The following is a 24,267-nucleotide window of genomic DNA, read 5'->3' as shown; positions in this document are numbered from 1 at the left end:
TGAAGCGACTTAGCAGTAGCAGTAGGTTAGTCCCAAACCAGTTGTGCTCCTGGCTAAACATGAGGCATTCACTGCCTCTCAGAGACACTAGATATGCAGAGTAGTAAAGTCATTTTTATGGCAAGATCTTCTGTGGGTTGCAAAGCCATTTTTTCCTTATTTGGGAAGGTTCTGATTTTGTATATAGCTTTGACTTCATTACTACATGTCTGTGGCTTTGCAGAGAGACTGGCACGATATTGTAAATCAACTAAACTTCAATTTTTTTCAAAGAATATATAGCAATGCTAAATAAATAAAAGACAGTAAAACCTTTTTTTATGGGAACTCTGGCTGTCCAGTGGTTAGGACTCTGCTTTTATTGCCAAGGATTTGGGTTTAATCCCTTGTCCAGGAACTAAGATCCCGGAAGCTGCAAGGAATGGCCAAAGAAACAAGAGACAATAAAACCTTTGTAATCATGCAGCCCATTGATAAAAAATTTTGAGCATGTATCCACCAGTGTACACATCCATTGATTATTTACCTGCATGTACTACTATACTAATATATTATGTTCAAAGTAAAGCATACATAATACATTTAAAATTTTTAAGGCTGATCCATAAACAGAAGTTATGTTTTTTTCCTCATTCGATGTCTTTGCATCACAAAATTTGGCAGCTTATGTAGAAAGAAGGAAATGTTGACTAAAGTTACCCACTTGTTTATTAGAAGTGCCAAACAAAAAGTCTGCTTTGCTCCTGTCCTTTCATTTAAAGCATTTCCTGGATAGTGCTGAGTTTTGGCTCAGAATATCTTGGAGTTAGATTGAGTGCAGTTTGTCCTTCTGGGAGACAAGCAAGAGGTGAAGTAAATCCATTCTTGGTTGTTGCAATTGAGCTCTGGAGTTAGATGCAAAGTCTTGGCATTGTCCCTGCCAGGCAGACTGATTACAGGAGAGAGACTGGCGGAACCCAGAACAATGCAGTAGAACCAGAGCCCTATTGGTTTCTCCTGGTCAGAGAGATATGGGTGCAGCTAACAGACTGAAATTTTACAGCTTTCACAGTTGTGTGAATTATGATCCATTAACTGTGGGTTTTAATACCAAAAGGGTATGTCACATCTCACTCCCCACTGCTGTTTCATTAGGAGAGAACACGGTGTCCTGGGGTCAGCCAACTGCAGGTTCTTGAATTAGCCATTCAGCACTGTGGGTAGGGGTTTCATGGTGCAAGGATGGGTGACTCGCACGCAGAGTACTGCTGCCCAACTCCTCATCCTGAATCTGTGGCAAGCTGTCTGTCCTTGGTAAACTTACTCAGCCAATGTGGGGTTCACTCCACCTGCTTTTTCCTGAATCTGCACAGGTGCAATGTCTGTGTCAGGAGTAAATCATGGCTGGCCTGCCACTAATCATCCTTTTCGACTGCCCAGAAAAACAAAAATGCTGCAATTTCTTGAGTCCTCTTGATGGCCAGACATTGAATGACTCTTGCTGAAAATAGGCTAATGATCCCCACTGTTAGTGTAAACACCTACCACTGCTGCTATAGAGAGTCACCTCCAGGAACTTGAATGATTAGCCATTCTACATAGAGAACCTTGATTGCTTTAATTAGTCCATGTGTTGTTCAGTCACTCAGTTCTGTCTGACTCTTTGTGACCCCATAAACTTCAGTACCCCAGGCTTCCCTGTCCTTCACCATGTTCCGGAGCTTGCTCAAACTCATGTCCGTTGAGTCAGTGATGACATCCAACCATCTCATCATCTCTCGTCCCCTTCTTCTGCTTTCAGTCTTTCAAGCTTCAGAGTCTTTTCTAATGGGTCAACTCTTCCCCATCAGGTGGCATTCAGTTTCAGCATCAGTCCTTCCAATGAATATTCAGGTTTGATTTCTTTTAGGTTTGACTGGTTTAATCTCCTTGCAGTCCAAGGGATTCTTCAAGAGTCTTCTCCAACACCATAGTTCAAAAGCATCAATTCTTCGGCGCTCAGCTTTCTTTATGGTCCAGCTCTCACATCCGTACATGACTACTGGAAAAACCATAGCTTTGACTAGACAGACCTTTGTTGGCAAACTAAAGTCTCTGCTTTTTCATATACTGTCTAGGTTAGTCATAGCTTTTCTTCCGAGGAACAATCATCTTTTAATTTTGTGGCTGCAGTCACCATCTTGCAGTGATTTTGAAGCCCAAGAAAATAAAGTTCGTCACTGTTTTCTATTGTTTCCCCATCTATTTGCTGTGAAGTGATGGGACTGTATGCGATGATCTTTGTTTTTTGAATGTTGAATTTTAAGCCAGCCTTTCCACTCTCCTCTTTGACTTTCATCAAAAGGCTCTTTAGTTTCTCTTTGCTTTCTGCCATTAGGGTGGTGTCTTCTGTATATCTGAGATTGTTGCTATTACTCCAGCAATCGTGATTCCAGCTTGTGCTTCATCCAGCCCAGTATTTTGCATGATGTACTCTGCATATAAGTTAAATAAGCAGGGTAACGATATACAGCCTTGATGTACTCCTTTCCCCATTTTGAACCAGTCCGTTGTTACAGGTCTGGTTCTAACTGTTGCTTCTTGAGCTCCATACAGGTTACTCAGGAGGCAGGTCAGGTGGTCTGGTATTTCCATCTCTTTCAGAATTTTCCACAGTTTGTTGTGATCCACATAGTCAAAGGCTTTAGCGTAGTCAGTGAAGCAGAAATAGATGTTTTTCTGGAATTCTCTGCAATTTGATCTCTGGTTCCTCTGCCTTTTCAAAATCTATCTTGAACATCTGGAAGTTCTCAGTTCACGTCATGGTGAAGTCAGGCTTGGAGAATTTCGAACATTACTTTGCTGGCATGTGAGATGAGCACAGTTGTATGGTAGTTTGAACATTCTTTGGCATTGCCTTTGGGTTTTGAATGAAAACTGACCTTTTCCAGTCCTGTGGTCACTGCTGAGTTTTCCATATTTGCTGGCATATTGAGTGCAGCACTTTTAACAGCATCATGTTTTCGACTTGAAATAACTCAGCAGGAATTCCATCACCTACACTAACTTTGTTCGTAATGATGCGACGTAAGGCCCACTTGACTTCACACTCCAGGATGTCTGGCTCTAGGTGAGTGATCATACCATCGTGGTTATCTGGGTTTTAAGATCTTTTCTGCATAGTTCTATGTATTCTTGCCACCTCTTCTTAATATCTTCTGCTTCTGTTAGGTCCATACCATTTCTGTCCTTTCTTGTGCCCATCTTTGCATGAAATGTTCCCTTAGTATCTCTGATTTTCTTGAAGAGATCTCTAGTCTTTCCTATTCTATTGTTTTCCTCTCTATTTCTTTGCATTGTTCACTTAGGAAGGCTTCCTTATCTCTCCATGCCGTTCTTTGGAACTCTGCATTCGGTTGGGTATATGTTGACCTTTCTCCTTTGCCTTTCACTTCTCTTCTTTTCTCAGCTATTTGTAAGGCCTCCTAAGACAGCCATTTTGCCTTTTTGCATTCCTTTTTCTTGGGGATGGTTTTGATCACCACTTCCTGTATAATGTCACAAACCTCCATCCATAGTTCTTCAGGCACTCTGTCTATCAGATCTAGTCCCTTGAATCTATTTGTCACTTCCACTGAATAATCATAAGGGATTTGATTTAGGTCATACTGAAGGAAATCAGTCCTGAATATTCATCGGAAAGACTGGTGGTGAAGCTGAAACTCCAGTACTTTGGCCACCTGATGCAAAGAACTGACTGAGTGGAAAAGACCCTGATGCTGGGAAAGATTGAAGGTGGGAGGAGAAGGGGGATGACAGAGGATGAGATGGTTGGATGGCATCATCCATCGAATGGAATCATCGAATCAATGGACATGAGTTTAAGTAAACTCTGTGAGTTGGCAGTGGACAGGGAGGCCTGGCATGCTGCAGTCCATGGGGTCACAAAGAGTCAGACACTTGTGAGTGATTGAACTGAACTGAACTGATACCTTAATGGCCTAGTGGTTTTCCCTGCTTTCTTCCATTTAAGTCTGAATTTTTGCAATAAGGAGTTCATGATCTGAGCCACAATCAGCTCCCTGTCTTGTTTTTGCTGACTGTATGGAGCGTCTCCATCTGTGGCTGCAAAAAATACAATCAGTCTGATTTCAGTATTGACCATCTGGTGATGCCCATGTGTAGAGTCATCTCTTGTATTGTTGGAAGAGGGTGTTTGCTGTGACCAGTGTGTTCTCTTGACAAAACTCTATTAGCCTTTGCCCTGCTTCATTTTGTTCTCCAAGGCCAAATTTGCCTGTTATTCCAGGTATCTCTTGACTTCCTACTTTTGCATTCCAGTCCCCTATGATGAAAAGGACATCTTTTTTTGGTGTTAGTTCTAGAACGTTTTGTAAGTCATCATAGAAACGTTAACTTCAGCTTTTTTGGCATCAGTGGTTGGGGCACAGACTTGGATTACTGTGATATTGAATGGCTTGCCTTAAAAATGAACAGAGATCATTTTGTCGTTCATGAGATTGCACCCAAGTGCTACAGCATTTTAGACTCTTGTTGACTATGAGGGCTACTCCATTTCTTCTAAGGGATTCTTGCCCACAGTAGTAGGTATAATGGTCATTAAATTAAATTTGCCCCTTTAGGTCCATTTTAGTTCACTGATTTGTTAAATGTCGATGAGTTTAGTTGCTTTTAGCCCAGACTGAAACTCAACTATATAGGTAAAAGTCACTTTGTCCATTACGTATAGTGAAAAACAGTGTGAAATGCAGGAAAGACCAGCTATTTTTGATTACTTGACTCATGGATTCATTGCCTAGGGACATGAGTGTTGGGCGTCAGGTTGAAAGTGCCACTTAAGATGAAAACTTGAATCAAAAGGACATCATTGAGCTCTTGCCCTCACCCCCCAAGCTCCATCTTTGGCTAAACACAAACCAGACTGTAGGTGATCACCCAAGAAACCAGTCTGGCTAGCTGTTCTGAGCTAGTATCCCTTTGGTGTTGGGGGTCAGGGGAATCTGTTATTTTTTACCCATATGAAGAAAAGTGTGGCAGATAATGTCTGGTTTTGCACATAACAAGAGTATTTTGCAAGCAGTAACTTTCCTGTGAGACTTGGGGTCAGTTTTCCCTAAGCGGTGTCCATGCTTCCCAGCAATCACAGTGGGCCTTTGTTATCCTAGAGGCCAGTATATTTCCGTGGAAGGACCTGGGGCTTTCTTTTCGTAGGATCTGCCCTTGTGTCATAGGATCACTCTTCCTGCAGCCAAGCAGGTGGATGAGTACAAAGAGGAGAGGAGCATGCAGAGTGAGCAGAGGGAGTCAGGTGCAGGACATGATGGGGGCACCCGTCGTGGGTTGCAGTAGGGGCGGAGTTCCTCGGGCACGTCCCTCTCTCCAGAGTCATGCTGTTGAGCAGCTCTGAGATTCCAGTTTCTTCTTGTTTTTCCCCAAAATAAGGCATTCATACCTGGGAGTAGTTCTTGAACTAAGAATTCAAAAGAAATGAGTCTATTTAGTCTACAGGGGGAAAGTACTTTTAGCTATAAGAGGGGGACAGGAAGGCGACAGCCCTCACCTCAAGGAAAGAGACTGGGAAGAGGTGTTCTTTCCAGCACCACCTGAGACAGCCTTTGTTTATTGTATTATTTGTGAAACATCCAACAAAGTTGTATTGAGTATCAGCTACATGCAAGCGAGGGGCTTCTAGAAAGTACTCTGTAACTTACTTTCCAGAGTTATTTGCAGGTGTAGGTAACTTAACATTTTATCCCAGGAGGTAGCATTAGCACATTTTCTTTTGTATTAGAAGTTACACTTGACATTACACTAGATAACTACATCACACTAGAAATTACAGAGTCTTTGGAAGTTTTTTTTTTTTTTTTTAAGAAATAGGTTAAAAGAAAGAAGTCACAAAAGGAAGATACTGGGGTCAGGGATACAAAGAGCTGAGAAGTTATTAAAAGAAGAAAAATGATGGGCAGACATCTCAGTGGAGAAGGTATTAAGTTACAGTAGTCACTTTTATTTAGAAAGCTTGCAGTCAGCACTGGTTAAAGGGAACTCATAAAGGAGATGGGTATAAAATACCATATTTCATCTAATTTCAACCTTCATTGAATGTAAGACACACCAATAGTTTATGTTCCATTAAGAAGAAAAAACACTTCAAATCTTAATTGCCCTTTATAATTGTCTTTGAACACCAAGTTTAGAGATTTTAAAATATGATAAAATGTTGGTATTAAAAACATAATATATGGTAATTAAAAAACCACTTCCAACAGTACTCTATACAAAATAGATAACCAACAAGGATCTGCTATGTAGACCCAGGAACTGTGCTCAATATTATGTAATTACCTATATGGGAAAATAATCTGGGAAAAAAATACATACATATATATATATATTCATACATACACACACACACATTTATATGTAACTGAGGGCTTTCCAGGTGGTGCTAGTGGTAAAGAACCTGCCTGCCAATGTAGGACATAAAATTGCAGGTTTGATCCTGGGTCAGGACGATCTGCTAGAGGACGGTGTGGCAACCCACTCCAGTATTGTCTGGAGAATCCCATGGACAGAGGAGCCTGGCAGGCTACAGTCCATGGGGTCTCAAGAGTCGGACACGACTGAGTGACTTTCACTTTCATGCATATATAACTGAATAACTGTGCTGTACACCTGAAACTAACATGATATTGTTAATCAACTACAATAAAATTTTAGAAATAATGGTAACTTCCAAAGTAAAATAACTATGACATTAAAAATACCTTCAAATTTTCTAAGTGCAGATATAGGGAAGGTAGACTTAACTGTTGATATTATTAAAGAACATTCTCCTTTTTTAAATGTACATTTTTTATCATCTCAATTTATCTTTATAAGTCCAAAAATTAATGTTCACATTTTACAGAGCTAGTTTATTACCCTCTTCCACCCTCAAAATATAGTCGATTCTTGTTATTCACTGTATTCTGTGCAGCCTCAGGTCGCAATGTTTTTGTCAACCAATCAATTCATAACCTCATTTTAAGTATATTTTTGTTTAAAGGGGCCTTGTTTAATATATAGTGCTGGTCAGTTGACACTGAAGTCACAGTCCTGTGCCTCACATCTGAACAAAGCTTATCTAATACACGTCTCCCCTGGAAGCGCGTCCCAGCCTCGTGCTCAGGACACTAGACAGCACTTCAGCCCTGCGTTGGGACCCACTTTAGCAGAATCACCAACAGGAAAAGCACGAAAATGAAAAGCATGGCACTAACTAGACCATGAAAAGAACCCTCACTGTCATATGAGGGCTGAAAGAAGCGGGCAGAACGTATCCGTGCTCAGCCTCAGCTGAGAGTGTGTGATCCCAGCAGCTCGGGTTTCTTGGTGACCTGCCAAAGCCCACCAGTGCTAATTTGACCATTACAGATTCGTGTCAGTGGGTCGTGTGCGCTAAGTCACGTCATTCGTGTCCGACTCTGCGGCCTATGGACTGTAGCCCACCAGGCTCCTCTGTCCATGGGATTCTCCAGGCGAGAATACTAGAGTGGGTTGCCAGGCCTTCCTCCAGGGCATCTTCCCGACCCAGAGATCGAACCTGAGTCTCTCGTGTCTCCTGCATTGGCAGGTAGGTTCTTTACCACTAGCACCACCTGGGAAGTCCATTAGCGAGTAGGCAAATGTACAGAGTCTGCAAATAATGAGGATCAATTGTACTAACTCACAAGGCTACACGCTGGAGAACTAGCCTTGAATTACGCAGTCTGATCTTAAGGATATTCTAAGAAGGTTTTAAAAAGATAAATGTGTCAGTTTCTGGATAACTGGTTTTGCAAGAACAAAAAGCCCCTGGAGGAGCTGCAGTGTCTCTGCGCCAGTGCCTGCCGTGCTTGCACTGCCCTCCAGCTCACGCGCACCAGAAGTGCCTGTGGGAGAAGGCTCAGGTCGACTTCCAGTCCTGACAAACACAGTGATCACATTTAATGCGGGCGTTCTAGGGAGAACGAAGAGACACAAATATGTTCTGAGTAAAAAAAAATTAGATAAGTGACAGGAACAGAGGAGTAAACAATTGAGTTCTTTGACTTAGGATTTGGTAAAAGTCACACCGCTCTTGCTGTAAGCTGTGAGAGAGACTATGGGACACAAAAGAGCATGAGCCGAAGAAAATGGTTTTAGAGTCAAACCTGGGCTTGGATTCCTGCTCCTGCTACTTGCTAGCAGTGGTTTGGGCAAATTGCTTAACCGTTCTGAGCCTCAGTTTCTGTTTTCTGTAACATGAGGTTAGTAATACCGGAATGCTGAAGCATTAAGTTCATCAAGTAACAACGAAGTGCCTGCAGGATCGTCTAGGAAACACTCCGTACAGAGCAACCTTGAGAGACCGAGAGGGACACTGTCCTGTGCCTGAGAATACAGAAATCTTAAGTGGTTTTCTTAGATTGGTGGTGGTTGTAAAGAGGTGGTAAAGAGGTCAGCGTTCAGTTAGTTACCCGGGTGGGGAACTTCAGCTCCATTCATAAGCATCTCTGTTCCTATTTCATGTCAGTCTTCTGTCCTTTGGATTCCACCTCGTATGTGCCCATCGGTATGGAGTCCTCCTCTCTCTCCCCACGGCTTTCATCCATGCCTGACTCAGAACGTGGCCTCTTGCAGTATCTGTTCAATCCCAGGCTCTCCCAGTTGAAACAGCCCACATCACCCTCTGCTGAATGCCTCTTTGCTTCACGTGGTCCACGGAGTAAATTCCAGCACCTGTAGTGTGGCACGGCATGATGTCCTTCACTACCCGCGTCTTCCTGTTCATTTTTGGAGGCTCACCCCTGAGTTCCCACCATGCCCCGAGTGCTCCAACCCCTCTGGACAATTTATGATTCCTAAACCTCCATGCACTTGCTTCTGCGTGCTCAATCACTCAGTCATGTCTGACTCTGCAATGCCATGGACTGTAGCCTGCCAGGCTCCTCTGTGCATGGAATTTTCCAGGCAAGAATACTGAGGTGGGTTGCCATCTCCTACTCCAGGGAATCTTCCTGAACCAGGGATTGAACCCACATCTCCTGCACTGGCAGGCAGATTCTTTACCGCTTGCTTCTGGTCTTCCCTTAACTTCTGCTGTCCCTCCAGTCGAAGGACTTACCCTCCCTTTTCCCCACTCGAGGAGCTCCTACTCATCCTTCAGTACCCTAGTCGGGTGGCACTTCCCTAACAGACCCGTCCCCCAGTTCCCAGGCAGAATTGACCATTTTCTATAGCACATCATGCTTGCTTCTCTTGAAGTCAGTAGCAGGGCAAGTTTTTACTCTTTGTCTCTCCTGGTGTCTTGGTACAAGGAGAGGCAGGCCATGTAAGGTTCTTGAGGGCAGAGACTTAAGTCAGAGTCATCCTTGATTTCCAGCCCAGTTTCAGGTATGTTCTGTTATAACATCTATACATATCAGTTAAATTAATCAGAGACAGAACATTTTCATTATCAAGAGAACAGCCATGTGTCTGTAGGCTGAGTAATATTTAAAGCTCACTGTTTATTTCTAGATGTTTACAATTCAGGAACTTATACTCTCCAGAGACAGTGTGACTAGGACAGACACTAGTACAGCACACAGATGGCATGCTTGTCGGGATGGTAAATAATTTCATTCTCCCTATAAAACAGTATGTGCTGGATTTCGAGTAAATGTTTTGAGTCTTTAAAAACAATGATATGGCAGAGTAGATTAAATAATGCAGAATGAACAAGAAGAGAAGCTGATCAAGACGTTAATGCAATGATCTGTCAGGAAAATTAGGTACTTGACACCCAAGCATCCTTAACAAGGGCAAAGAGAGCAGTTTTCTGTGAAGAACCTTACTTAACAAGCCTTTCAGACAATCAGCAGCCAGAGTCGATTCCAGTAGCTAGACCTGAGCTGAGTCTTGTCCTCAGTGCTCCTGGCTTCAGCCCTGCGCCCAGATATCAGCCCGCAGGACCCACTTGCCTTCAGCAGAGCCCCATGGCCGGTAAATGCAGGTGAAATTCCGTTTTCTTCCAGAATGTTTGGGTCAACTGGCCTTGCTCAGAGGTTATCACTGCTTCTGAATATTGGGGATGTAGAAATGGGAGAGTCTGCCTCCAAGCTTACACAGGCAACACTGAAGGTCATAGATGGCAAAGGAAGAGGAGATAACAGTTATGTAGACATTCTTTAAACAACTTTGAAGTTATTATGGTCCATGCCCACTGTAGAAATTTTTTTTTAATTGGTCTTTACAAGGATGGTAAAGGATAAAGTTTTTAATTATTTTAAATTAATTTTTAAAAATGATTTTAATTTTAAAATCATTTTTAATTATTGACACTTTGGTTTATTTCTTTCCAATCTCTTCTCTTTGCACATAATTATTTTTTAACACGGTTGAGGTCACACTGAATATTCAGTTTTATAAGCATTTTGTTCTTAAAACATTTTTTCTGTAAACATATGTAAAATATGGATAAAGTAGCAAAAGGAGTTTCATTCAAATCCTAATTAGTCGGTGAGTATTTACAACTTTTACTAAAACTTCCAAACTAAATCCAGAATAATACCTCACGCAGGTTGCTTGGCAATGCACTGACATATATACAGTTGCATTGCTGCTACTGAAACCCCTATATTTGGCAATGTACAGAAGAGACAGACACAGAAGTTAAATGGCATCCCAAAGGCCACACAGTTAGTGAAAAGCCAGAACTCAATAGCAAACCTGTTTCCTGTCTCCATTAGCTTCTCAAGTCTTCTACGCTTTTCCTGTAATCGATTCCCGTTGCCAGAAGATCCACTCTGACTCACTGTGGCGTCAGCAAGTGGGTCGGATTGTCTGTTTATGGAACAAGTGGTTGGACTTTTGCTTATGGACTCTAGTAATGTGGAAAGTACCGTTTGTCATTCAGTTAGCTTGCCCAGACTCTTCCATGAACTTTGCACACCTGGGCAGAAATGATATGGTTTAGAAAGTGGAGTTTCTAGCTCTCAGTGACTCAAACTCCCTACTCAGCCATATCCAGGGTAAAAGTGTCCATCAGAACACAGAACTGTTATCCAGTAAGTGCACCCCTTAAGAGGAATTTGGGCGAGATTTGGCAGAATTGTAAATCACAGGATTTAGTTACATCAGGATGGACTTTAAAGTGAGTTAGGCTTTTAATAGAGTGGTAAAATTAGAGATACTTGACAGGTTTTATTGAACTTTGGCTTAGTAAAAGTCCTGCTTCAAACTGAAACACATATGCCTTCTTTTTGTTGACTTCTGTGGTTGTCCCCAAAATGCTTCTTTAATTTGAAGAACATATTCAGATGACTATGCAAGAGTGACCTGTGACACTGATGTGTAAGACAAATCTGTAAGGATGTTATTTAAGAAAATATTTCTTGGCAAGAAGAAAAATTTCCTAACCTACTTCTACTCATTCACATTCTCCCAAAGGATGTTGATACAGTGATTTCTTATGTTGCAGTGTAATGTCACCTAAAAAAACCCAGAGCTGTTAGCAGGGGATAAAGATGATAACTTCAGTTTGCTCTCTTAAAAAAAAAATGTGAGAGAAAAAGTGAAGAAAGCTCAGTGATAATACTTTAAAATTAAGGTTTAGGTTAAATATTTACTATTTTCTCTAACGTGATGAAAACATTCTAAGAAAACACATAGCCAGGACAGATAATGCCAGTGATCCATGTCAGTTAGGTTATTAACTAATCTACTGAGACCTTTAAAAGCAATTAGTTAATACTCCAGAAAGGGCTCTAATATAAATCTTAAGATGTAAGAATTATTTCTGCAGTGGTACAAAAATATGTCAGGCTCCATATTGGGCTCGTGTGTTCAGTTTTATTGTAATTATTTGATAACTCTATAAGACTATGCCTCAAAAAATATAATACAACAGTTAATGATATACATACTGACTGAATCTGAATTGGACCAGATCAGGTGAGTGTCTGGAGAGAGGATGCGCTACATGGTCAGGCATGTCCATGTCAGGAAGCAGGTCTAAAGTGCATGACTTACTGCTTTCCTGAAGAACTAGGGATGAATGGCACTAATAATGAGCATTGTATCATCGATTTTAAATGAGTGAAACATCACAGTCTTCAGTACCTTAATTTTCAAAAGCACCATTGGGTGCTCATGTTACAACTTGAATCAGAGAAGACATGTCTGTTCTGTGACTTGTTCAGTGTGCCATCATTATTATTGACCCAAATTCATCTTAGAGTCAGTTTGACTTAAATTGTGCTGAACCCGAAATTTCTCCCCAAACTGTAGCATCTGTTCCATGTTTACAAACTGAAATAACTGCGGATGTCAAATGAAAGAAGATTGTTTCCTTTAGAAAATCTTTTTTTTTTAGATGTTTACATCAAAAATCTTTTTAAACCTTAAAAGAAAGCTTTCTATTTTCCCAGCACAGTTCAGCTCATGTGCAATTGTTGCAATTTCTTCCACCCAGTGCCCTGCCAGACTGTCTTAGATTACCTGAAGATGGTGCTCCAGCACCACAACCAGCTCATGATCCCACAGCCAGCTGACCAGCCGACCGAGGTAGGTCTCCAGTGGCAAGGTAAACGGTACACCATGTGGAAGGGCCCTAAGATGAAGCATCTCAGTTTTTAACCACCTATACACCAGAACAGATTGGCTAACAGAAGACCTGGGAGACTCTGAGGTTTATGAGTGAGGATATATCCTGCAGAGGAAGGCCATGCATCATGAAGTACATTCACCTCTGTACTCTGAGGGCGGGAAACAGAAGTTCAATATTGTGGGCAATATTCTTTTGGCTCAGAGGGACCTGAAATGGGAGAACCCACCTGTCATTCCCTCAGGCAGAGACAGTGTTTGTTCCAAGTCTTCCCACTCTGAAAATCAGCCCCTCTTTGATGCTCCCTCCCTCCCTCAACGATTATCTTTTCTTTCTCCTTCCGTCACCCAAAGCACCCTGCGGCACTTTCATCCTAACACCACAACGCATCCTGCTCCTTGAAGGGTAGGTTCAGGCCTCAGCCCTGTTGCCTGTCATTGAAGGCACTTGCTGAATGGTAACCTCAGTGATCAAACCCTTGAAAGACTGATCTGTCTTCATTTCTCCAGTCTCATTTCCGTTTGCTCTGCCCCCACCCTGCCCTGTCTGTAGTCTGGCTCCACCTCCACTCCTTGTCAGAATGCTCTGAGAGAGCTGCCCCCTCCCCACCCCAGGCTACTCTCCCAGTTGTCCCGTCCAGGGCCCATTTCCCAGCCCTCATCATCCCCAGAGTCTCGCCTCTCCTCCCTGCTGCACCTGCTCTCTTTCTCTAGGCCTTTGTGTCAGGACTCCCTTCTGGTTCCCCTTTCCTTTCTCTTTTTTCCCCTTTCTTTCTCTCTTTATTTTATTTTTGACTGTGCTGGGTCTTCGTTGCTGTGCATGGGCTTTCTCCGGTTGAGGCAGGTGGGGACTACTCTTCATTTTGGTGTGTGGGCTTCTCATTGTGGTGGCTTCTCTTGTTGCATCTCCCAGGCTCTAGAGTGTAGGCGCAGTAGTTGTGGCTCATGGATTTGGTTGCTCTGCAGTGTGTTGAATCTTCCCAGACCAGGGGTCGAACCTGTGTCCCCTGGACTGGGAGCACAGAGTCTTAACCCCTGGACCACCAGGGGATTCCCTGCAGTAGTCATTCAACAGATGTTCATTGCACCTGCTGTGTGACAGACACTGTTCCTCATTAGTATCTGCCTCCCCATCCCCCAGCCATAACCCTCTGTTGCTTATCTTTGTGGAGGACGTCTTGTTTCACCTGGGAATCGGCAACACCTCAGTCCCCTGTAGCCTGGCTCACGGGATTGGTTGCCTCACCCCCTTGGTCTTACGTCTTTCAGCCTCGCTTTCCTGTCTGCACTGCCACACATGCCAGTCAACCCTCTGTCTCGCCCCTCCTGCCATGAAACAGCAGTCTGGGCTAAGAGGCCCTTAGGAACCTCTGGGCTCCTGCCCGTCTTTTGATCATATGTAGGACACAGCCAAGGGCTGGTTTATGCTCCCAAATACTCATAGTTTAAACCTATGATAGCTTAGTTCTTCCTCTCAGTTGAAGTAACTTGCTCAAGAAACACCAAGTAAGATGCAGAACTAAGATTCAGTTTAAACCCAAACTGACTAAATTCAAACCTCAAACCCTGTCCCTCAGTTGCTTTCTATAAAAAAGACACTCAGTCGCACGCCTGCTACTTCACGGGAGTATGACACTGCGGTGCTGAGTTTCTGTGGGTATAGTCCAGTGACAGTTTCATAGCTGTGTCTGCTGTCTCTTCCTTTCCTGTTGGCTCCTGTACCATTTGCCCTCCTCAGACCTTGTGAACAGAGCACTTTTTAAAATAAAAACCTGTGAGACCCAAACAGTGCCAATTTATAACCTATAGTAAATTTGCAAAGTTGTAAAACTGAATGAGTTTCCCTTCTTTATTTTGTACACCTTAATTACTGGGGAAGAAGTACATTAAAACTGAGATCATGGGTTAATTAATTTGTCCTGGACTGTAGACTTTTATGGACAACCAGAACTAAAATAATGGTTGTGTAGGTGCAACTGACTAAACATGGCTTATAAATGTTACAGAAATTCCTATAATTAGTCCCATTGCAGCTATTTAGCCTGGGAATTTTATAGCAGACATAAATTATAAAGGTGAAAAGTAAGAAAAATTTTGAGTTGATAAAATAGTGGCATTTGCAGAAGCTATAATTTGAGGAAACTTGTTTTGCATTATTATTAGTGATTTTTTTTCTGTTTCCACAATTCCACTTTTTTTAAATTCACTTTTTAATGCTGTTTCACTGAAATGCAACAGCTATCAGATATTAGGTACATTAAACACAAAAAAAAAAGACCTTATGGAAATAACCCACCAGCGTCATTTCTAAAAGTACTTAACCACCAGCCAAAAGATGAGGAGACCTGTTTGATCACACTCTTCAAAGTCATTTTTGCATATTTTAATAGATTGAAAAGGAAAGTTACAGGTTATATTTAAATAGTGTTTCCTGTCATTGGATCTTGACACGTTTTAACCTACCTGTTAAAATGCAAGTTAAAAATAGCTCCTCTTTCAAAGGTGTTCATTAAACCTCATTGGCTCTTGTTATAGAAAATGCAAATGTAATTTGAAAAGTGCCCGTTTTGAGAGTGAGCAATTACTTGTGCTCTTCAGTACCCGGTTCATTGTCAGCATAGCCACTTGGTTAAAAAGCATGTTTGCCTTTGAAATGGAGATCGCCTGGGCTGCCGGCTGGCCAGCTAAGTAGGTAATGAGAAAATGTTTCGCTTTTCCAGGGAAGCAAGCAGCTGTTGAACAACTATCCTGTCTACATAACGAGCAAACAGTGGGATGAGGCTGTAAATTCTTCAAAGAAAGATGGGAGGCGGCTCCTTCGATACCTCATCAGATTTGTTTTCACTACCGATGAGCTTAAGTACTCATGCGGCCTTGGAAAAAGGAAAAGGTCAGTGCAGTCAGGAGAGACAGGTCCTGAGAGACGCCCTCTGGATCCAGTTAAAGTAACATGCCTCCGAGGTACTGCATCCTTCCGCTCAGTGTCCATCTGTGATCTCATTTCACCGCATTGGCTGTGGCTCCCCGTGCAAGTGTTCAGCCTTGACTGTATTTTGGTTTTTTTCCGCTGAGACTTTGTAGGCTTCATGTAGCCCATCTCTTTGGTATCGAGAAGTTCTTTAAAAATTCTTTGTTTGCTTTAGCGCTTAGTGGCACATAAGCACTGCATAGCACCTCATGTTTCACGCTTTAAGTTCAGATTTTCTTTGCTGCCTGGGAAGGCCACCTCCAGGAAAGCTGGAACACTGGGTAAAGCACACAGGAAAAGAAGACAAGGGATTTTAAAATTTACCCCGTTTTCATTTGAAGCCTATGGCACCCTCCCCCAGTCTAGCTACCCTTGTCGAGAATACTTGCCCCTGCTCCTTAAATTTATTTAGTTAATTTTCCATAGGCCTAAAGTATTTCTCGCCCAGTCAGATTCTGTTCTAGTTTTTTTTAAGTTTCCGTATTTAAAAAATACTGCTCAGATAACACCACGTCATCAGTATTAAGAGCTGATTACTCTAGCCGATGCACACTACGGATAGGCCAGGCAGAGGGTGAGGAGGAAGAGGCCAGATGTAGATGGTTGACCGGGTGGGTGCAGATCAACACAGACAAGTGCAAACGTTACAACGCCAGCGTAGGCTCTGTTCACACCTGAAAAGTCCGTATCAGAGTGTTGACTTGTATACAGTTCAAGAGTGATTTTATTGCTTGGAAGACTTAATAATGATTTACTCCTGATAGGAATCAAAATATTTCCTGGTGAAGAAGTCACAGTGGAAAAACCTGATCACTGATAAGGCCTTCCTCATCAGAAGGACACTCACTCCCGCACCCCTGTCCTGACGCCCACAGTGACTAGGGTGCCTGTGCAGCATTCGTTAGCAACAGAGATCCCCAGAGCCACCCTGAACTTCCGACTGAGCGGGTCTGGGGGGGAGGACAGGAGAGGCGTGCATTATTGCACCTCGCAACCTCCCCAGGTGATTGATCCAGGTGGCCCAGACTTGACAGGCCACCTAGAATGAAGATGCCAGCATTATGGACAACTTGGCGCAGGTGCGCTGGAGCGCACCCTGTTGGCCAGTCTAAAAATTCCATTTAGAGTGTCTGGGTGATGGACATTTCCAGTGTCTGTCTTAGCAAACTAGCCACACGTTCCTTTATTCCCCAATATCGTCAGAGCAGACAGAGGTACCAGAGGGGTGGTAAGCTTAGCAGGGGGAGGGGGTCTGCTGAGAGCATGCTCAGTATGTATTCAGGAATTTGCCGTGCGGCTTGTGAAGAATCAGGATAAGGGGGCTCACTGTCCCTTTCCATAAATCCTTGTTAAACATTTTACATTTTAATGAGCAAGTCTTTGAAACTGAGGGATTAACTTACATCCCAAAGCACTAGTGTTGCTGCCCTGGGAATGCTGCCAGGCCCGCTGGGACACCGATGCAGCCCAGGCTGCCCAATCAGAACATGTACTCTCCAACACAGGAGAGCTGCGCAGGACACACAGGCCTCCCCTGCCCATGGGTGGAGAAGGCATAGGCAGGAACTGCTGATGTGTCAGGGCAGCTGGTTAGAGCCCTTGTGTGTGTCCCAAAGGCTGAAATCTTGGGGCCTTCTTTGACCTAAATGGGATTCCCTTCCTGAAGGCTGAGGTGTGATGACTCCCAGGGTGACGTCCTTGTGGTCAGCAAGTATAGGAGGGCCAAGGAAGTGGCAGATGTTTGGACACTTGAGGGATGGAGAGCAGGGTGCTTCAGGGAGTGAAATCAAATTCTAGGCGGGCCTGTTCCCTGGGGTGGTTTGACTCCAGCAGGAAGAGAGGGGTCAGGGATGTGACAATGCTTCCAGTCTGTGTAACAGAATGACCTCTCCTTTGATCTTGTAATCATCTGGCACAGTGTTGGAGTAAGTCCTGTCACAGCAGTGGGTGCTAAGGAGGGGGCAGTGTAGGTATCACAGAGCAGCACGTTCTCAGAGTGGCAGGGCTACAGCGCCCTCGACAGTTAGCCTTGATTCCTGCTCACAGGCACCTTTCTTTCATTTCTTTATGTTCCTATGAGAATGGGGCATCTGGACAGAGGTAGGGGAACTTCTTAAACAGTTATGGAATACTTGTAAACACTTGAGGTAGGAGACCTGAGAAAGGCAGAGAGGAGGAGAAAACAGAATCCCTGACTTGTGGAGCTCACAGCCTAGCTGGAGGCGATCTGAGGACAGTTATAGTTGGGAATAAGTGTGAACACAAGGAAGATAATAGGGAGAGATCTAGCTATGTGAGCCCTAGTGGTCCCATTTGCTTTCTCTCTGTTCAGCGTTGTAGTGACCATGACCCGGGTTTGAGGATGTAGGTGTCCTTCGGTGTTTCCTAGGCTTGCACCCCACCATCAGCCATCTGGTTCCTGACGATTTTGCAGGATGAGATGCTGAATAAACACAGTTCTCAACCCCAGCGAAGGCCACCGGAGCTGGGACTTGAACGAGATGAACGAGTCTCTCACCTCAGGCATGAAATTGAAGGGAATGCCCCTGTTTATCTGCTAAGATAGACACAGTTCAGTTCATGAGATTTTTCTGGTCCAAGTTCTTAAAAGCATCAGCTTCAAAGGGCAAATAGGATCAGGGTTTCATAAATAAATTTCAGACAAATCCAATCCTATGACCAGAACCGTTGTCTTATAGAGGGAGCAGTGCTGGAGAAGAAATGATGTGTAAACAGCAGTCACCCTGAACTTTGAATCAGCTGTGCAAAAAATAAAAAAACACAGTTTGACTTAGGACCTTTTCCAGAGTGCTCAGTTCAGCTTTCAGATGCCCATGTTATTAATGAAACAGCTGTATGGGAACTCTGCATGTCCCCTGACTGAGAAAACAGGATAGGTTGATCTGAACTCAGCTGGAGGGAGGCCAAGATTGTTTTATTGGAGTCTTAGCTACTCTTTATACACTTACCTCTTCCTAATTGTATCTGGTGAAATTAAATATTTAGAGGAAAACTCATCTAAAAAATATTTGTCAGTACATGTATAGATATCATAATTAGAGACATAAATACAGCCTGTAATAATGTGGAAATCTCTTCTGAACCAAAACTTATGCAGGTTCTTACTGAGATTTTATTTTCTTGCACTTAATCTACAAATTAGTAGCTGGTTAAAGAATACCATACTAATGATACTTGCTGTGCTTCTGGAAAGAGTTAAAAATGTGGGCATGTAACAACAGGGTTTGAACCTAGCATGGTGCAGACCATGCTTCACAAATCAGATTTACCATTCATAGCAAATGTGTCTTAGAGGGATCACTCACATAATTTTTATTTTTGCACGTGAGTAGAAAATGTAGATGGTGTAAGTTTTAAAGTCTAATAAGTGACGTCATCATGGCACTACATCTGATGTCCCATAAAGCTTTCCTTATAGAGCTGCTGTTAAAGTTTAAGCATCCTTGTCATCCACTGCAAAAACCAGCTGTTTCTCTCTCTCTTTTTTTTTTCTTTTTTACTGTTGTGTATATTCCCACAGAATTCATTAGGATGCACTGTACCTCCAACCCCGACTGGTGGATGCCCTCAGAGGAGCAGATAAACAAAGTGTTCAGCGATGCTGTGGGTCACGCCCGGCAGGGGCGAGCCGTGGGCACTTTCCTGCACAACGGAGGTTCCTTTTATGAAGGGATCGATCACCAGCCTTCCCAGGATGAAGTCTTCAATAAAAATTCCCAGGATGGATCTGGTGATTAGTGGACAAAATCTTTCCACACGAGCAGCCAGTCCTCTCAAGTTCCAATGGTGAATGTTCTGTTACCATCACTTTAGAATCCAAAGCATGTCACTCTGTCAGACTTTACACATCCTAAACCTTAACTCTCTTGACCTACTGCCAAACAGCTCCCAATACAAGTTTGGAAAGTGTATGGAGCCTGCAGAGGTTTTCAGAATACTATATTATACAAAGAAAAAACTACGGTTGATTTCAGTTAGATGGTGAGGGTGAAAAAAGATAGGTAAGTTCTTGTTCGCCTGTCTCATGCCTTCAGGTAAGCTCTGCTTCGTGAGCAGGGCTGGTCCCCATGGAGGTTGGTGTGGTGCTCATGGGAGAAGCTGGAGACGCAGCATTGTCCTGAGGGACACGGAACAGGCATTCTCATTTTAGTTCAGATAAGTTGTCTTTATGTTTTCCAAAGACTTGAATTTATACTTCTCAGCAAAGACATAGGATAGGTGACATTGTATGTTGTGTCTGCATTGACAAGAACCTGTTACTAAAACAGAAACCAGAGATCAGAGGTCACCTCTAGACAATGATGAGTTGGAAGCTAGCTGTTTCTCTCTGTTACTTTTTACCAAAAAATAAAATTTCTACTGTGTTGATAAGGAAGGCACTATATGATCTCTGGAGTTGACGAACAGTAAAAGTTTTCACTGTGTTAGTCAAGAAACATCCAAAGATCCAAAACCATTTTCAAATGCTCAACTTTGTAGGTTCATAGATGCACAATTTCCACAGCCTTAAATCAGGCTCTGTTGACACAATGCCAAAGTGATGGGCTGCACAATGAGAGTTTCAATCAGCTAGTCGTTCGGTGCGCTGAGGACCAAACAAATGGTGAGGCCGATGGTGTTCACTGAATTTGTTCTGGAATTGTACACACACAGTTTCAAGGCCATTCTGACAACTATGCAACGGGCGTGTTTGTAATGTCTCTGAAATTTGAGGGTCTTTTTGTGCTGAGTTGATCTTTAGAATTTGCATAAATCTTGTTTCTCTTTGTCACCAATGGAAATGTTTCACCCCAGTTGTTGTACTTGCTTCCCTCCAGTATTCCCCTGAATTTCTGGCCTTGGCTGAGTTAGCACTGACCTTTCCCACTACTTTCCCCAGTTTAATTTGTTGAGCTCAAGTTTGTAGTAATGTCTTTGGAACCATTTCGTGTCAGCAGATGCTCTAGAGATGATAGAATCTGTTTCTGCTTCAGGTGTGGGTAGGAGGGGAGGCTTCCTTTATCACCCTAATCCAGATAACTGCATTCTTTGTAAAGCTTAGGGCTAAATGGGCAGCTTTTATTAAAGGCTGCTGCTGTTTTAGGCTTCACTGGGAATGGAGAGGATAACGTTAGAGCATTTGTTTAAAAAAAAAAGTCATCATCTCTTTTGATAGGGAAATTGAGAGATGTTATATATGTGGCTGCTTCACAGCCGTAGAGCAAGTGGGTGATTTTATATTCTGGATCTTTCTTAGCCCTTCGTTAGTCACAAACATTGACTGTGTAGTCTTCTGTCAGTCATAAACTCATTGACCTTCATCAGAATTATAAGGTGATATATTAGTATATTATTTGATCCAGCTTCCCCATGTGTCAGATAGCAATAGGATGATTACGTCCAGTAAATTCTTATAATAGCAGATTTTTTCCCCAAAATCTAGACAACAGTACAAACTGGGGAATCTGCAAGTTCATGATGTCTGCATCTTCCTGCCGCTTTGAATGGCTTGACCTCCTGATGCTCTCAGAAAACAAATGGAGTATCAAGTAGGAAGCATGCACTGTTTTCAGAAAAACAAGTGAATATTGCCCTCATTTGAATTCTGTCACTCAACATGAACTCTAGAACCTGACCTGATGCCCACAGACCACCTCCTTAGTTTTTCTTAGATTTCATTCATTTTAAAAAAGTCTCATTCTTGGATAGCTTCATTTTTAGAAAAGATTTAAACTTTTCTCATTCAATGCTATGTCGTCTCACCATACAGATGCTAATTTTTGACAGCTCTTATATACCAATTTTTAAAACGTAATAGTGATTTTCAACATATGGTGCAAGTCTTGCTGGTGTGTGTTTAATGTGGTGACACTTGCCAAAACTGCTTGGCAAAACATGTCAAATAGGATGCTTGAGTCAGAACGCTAGTGGAAATGTCTCTAAACAGCAGTATGTATCATTATGATATATTTTTGTAAACATAGTGATGGCTTCTTTCAGTCATGTAAGTACTGGATAAAAATAACCACTTCACTTGAAATAATGTGGAAAATGCCACCCAGTTGAGGGCCCTCTGCAGTTACTTGAATTATCAGCCAGTGGTTAGACAGTGGAGAATTAATGCTGGACAACATGAAGTGCACAAGTAATAACTCACCAGTACTTGCCTCCTAATTAAAATTCAAAACTATAAAGAGTATATTTACCTGTTAGAGACCACTTTCACCCTCCATGGTGTATTCAGTTGCAGAGAACACTCAGAGGACTTCAGTCATCTTAACGACCAGCTCGGTCAGTATGGCTTATTGATAGCACTGAATTACCATATCTTTGTGGTAAAAGCACCAGATTAAATTTCCTCATGACTGTCCAAAACTGGCTAATAGAAGCACTAGGCTTTCACTGAATCACAGTTCCCCAAATTACAATAAAAAATACATCTGGTAAGATGACTTACTCAAAAGCATGTTCATTGTCAGAATTGGCCCAGTACAAGTAGCCTGATGGGTCTTGCCTGCATTGGAAACTCTTCAGACCCATTCAGAACCACTGACAAAGCTATAGCTTATAGTTCAGAGTCCTGTGTGCAGGTGTTTTGCTAAGCACTTTATGCCTCCTCTCATTTTAATCCTCACAAGCACTCCCTAGGCTGTTATTGTTATCCCATTTTATTGAGCTTATTATTACTCAGCTAGTAAGGGGAAATCTTTGGGTTTAGAAAGTGGAATGACTTGTTCAGTTTTCTCCAATAGTTCCAGTTTTCTCCCGTTCTCAAAACCCATCAACACTTTGGGGATAGATTTGTTGTTTAATCGAAGTAGTGAATAAAATGACTAATTTGTTCACATTTCCATCATAGGGTTCCCAGTACAAAAATGCAGGGATATAAAAGCAAAACTTTGAACTCAGTGAAGTGATGTTCTTTGGGAACAGATAGATGTTAGACGTGGCACTGGACATCATTAGCCAGCATTCATTCACTTTTCACATCAGTTGTATTCGTAGCCTTAGATTTGATGAGTCTGGTTTGGAAGAGAGGGTTCTAACCATGATGTCACTGTGAGCATTGTCGTGAAGGTTTTGTAGGAAAATACAGTAATCTGTTGATCCTTTCCTTTAGTTGTGGCTTTAACACCTCTGGCTGTGTTTGAAGTTTCAAGAGCTTGCCTCGGCCATCAGTGCCTGGCTTTGTTTCTAGGGAACAGGGCATGCCAGGCCGTGAGAGGGGTCCTGAAACCCTGAAGGTCGCTGCTCCAGTCCGACCCTGCCCCATGTAGGCATTGCCTTTGTGTGTGTCTCCTCCCTGGAACTCGTGTAGCAGCCTGACACTGGGGCCAACTTGCCTTTACTCTATTTTCTATGAAGAACACATGTGCAGAAACTGTGACAAATCCATTGATCCTGATATTTTTATTGTTGAAGTCTTGTTGATTCTTTATTAATAATTTCTATTTGATTGTACTGTGTAGAGTTAATACCCACTAGAGATATGTTAATAAAGCTATAAATGCATAGTGTAATACAGGATAGCAAGATTTTTTGTGAACAATTTATATAGAAGAGTAAGTTGTTTTTTAAGTGTTAGGCACATTTCTTTTAGGAACTTAAAATGTTATAAGAGTTTTTTAAACATTCAATATTTTTAATTATAAGCAACATTTGTTACTAGAGCCAGTTATTTCAGGTGTTCTAACTGGAGTATTGATTTTATTACTTCATATACCTCTAGAATGCCACTTGTTCTGTTGGAGATAAAGTTGCACAATAAATGTCAAGTTTATGTTAAGTGTTTTAACTTGCTTTTTGCATCTTTCTCAAATTTATTCAAGACGCTTTTCTGGGTGTTTTTTTCTTTAACAAAACTTTTTTTTTTGCCTTGACACTAGGGCTTTTCTGCATGACTCAGAATGCCAAGAAAATGTTACATGCTTAATACCCATATAAAAGATAGTTATGTCCGGGAACTGACCAGAACTCATCCAAAAAATCCATTTGATCTAGTGAATGAAGGGGACAACCAGTGATGAAGTGAAAGTGACATGTGACCCAAAATTTCTGTCCAGCATTTTCTGCATTCACACTTTAAACGTACATGCTTCTGTAGGTCCATTGCTCCGGGAGAGGACGAATGCTACAGTTTCTTCTCTTGACCCTTTAACAGTGAAAAGATGTTGATTGTTTATGAACAGTGACCTCATTACAAAAGCAAAGTAGCTATGGCTAAATAAGATGGCATGGTGGCTTCCCACTAGTTACTACATAAAATGAATCTAAAATACCAAATACTATTGAACAATGAGACTGAATGTATCATTCATAAGTTAGACCAAGTAAAAACTAATACATTTTTTCATTTAGGGAAAAGGTTTTATTTTTGCACTACAAGGTGAGTGTCCTAAACAGCAGTTTTGGATGGAAAAACAATTTAGTCCAAATAATTTGAGTTTGAATTGGAATATAAATTAAAATGAAATTTAAATTATTTTGCTATTCTAAAGCATTGAAACAGGATTATTAAGTCACTTTGGTTTTTAATATTTTGTAGCAGGTCACACAGTAAAAGCTACAAATCAAACAGATGTTAGGAACAAATTCAGCAAGGTTGCAGGAAACAAGATCAGTATATGAAAATCAACTCTTCTATGCACTAGCAACACTCTGAAATTTAAAAAACAATTTTATTTTCAATCATATCAGAAACAAACCCTTAGGAATGAACTTTTAAAAAT

At 42.0% G+C, this 24,267-nt stretch overlaps 1 protein-coding gene across 2 annotated transcripts in view; it reads left to right on the top strand.

The window, feature by feature from the left end:
* BEND4 (BEN domain containing 4) overlaps positions 1-23,324 on the top strand; it is a 32,987-nt gene extending 9,663 nt beyond the window's left edge. Inside the window, exons 3-5 of one of the 2 annotated variants that reach the window (XM_019962672.2) lie at positions 12,440-12,531; positions 15,291-15,531; positions 19,080-23,324. In XM_019962672.2, coding sequence (XP_019818231.2) covers positions 12,440-12,531; positions 15,291-15,531; positions 19,080-19,297 — 551 coding nt within the window. In that variant the 3' untranslated portion in view covers positions 19,298-23,324. The remainder of the gene's footprint in view (positions 1-12,439; positions 12,532-15,290; positions 15,532-19,079) is intronic. The other variant, XM_070791369.1, reaches the window with a different exon arrangement.
* The last annotated feature ends 943 nt before the right edge of the window (positions 23,325-24,267 follow it).

Source organism: Bos indicus, chromosome 6, assembly GCF_029378745.1.
Source record: "Bos indicus isolate NIAB-ARS_2022 breed Sahiwal x Tharparkar chromosome 6, NIAB-ARS_B.indTharparkar_mat_pri_1.0, whole genome shotgun sequence".
In the NCBI taxonomy this organism is placed as follows: domain Eukaryota; kingdom Metazoa; phylum Chordata; class Mammalia; order Artiodactyla; family Bovidae; genus Bos; species Bos indicus.
The sequence above is the reverse complement of the archived record's forward strand: the minus strand, read 5'-3'. Positions and strand labels throughout refer to the sequence as shown.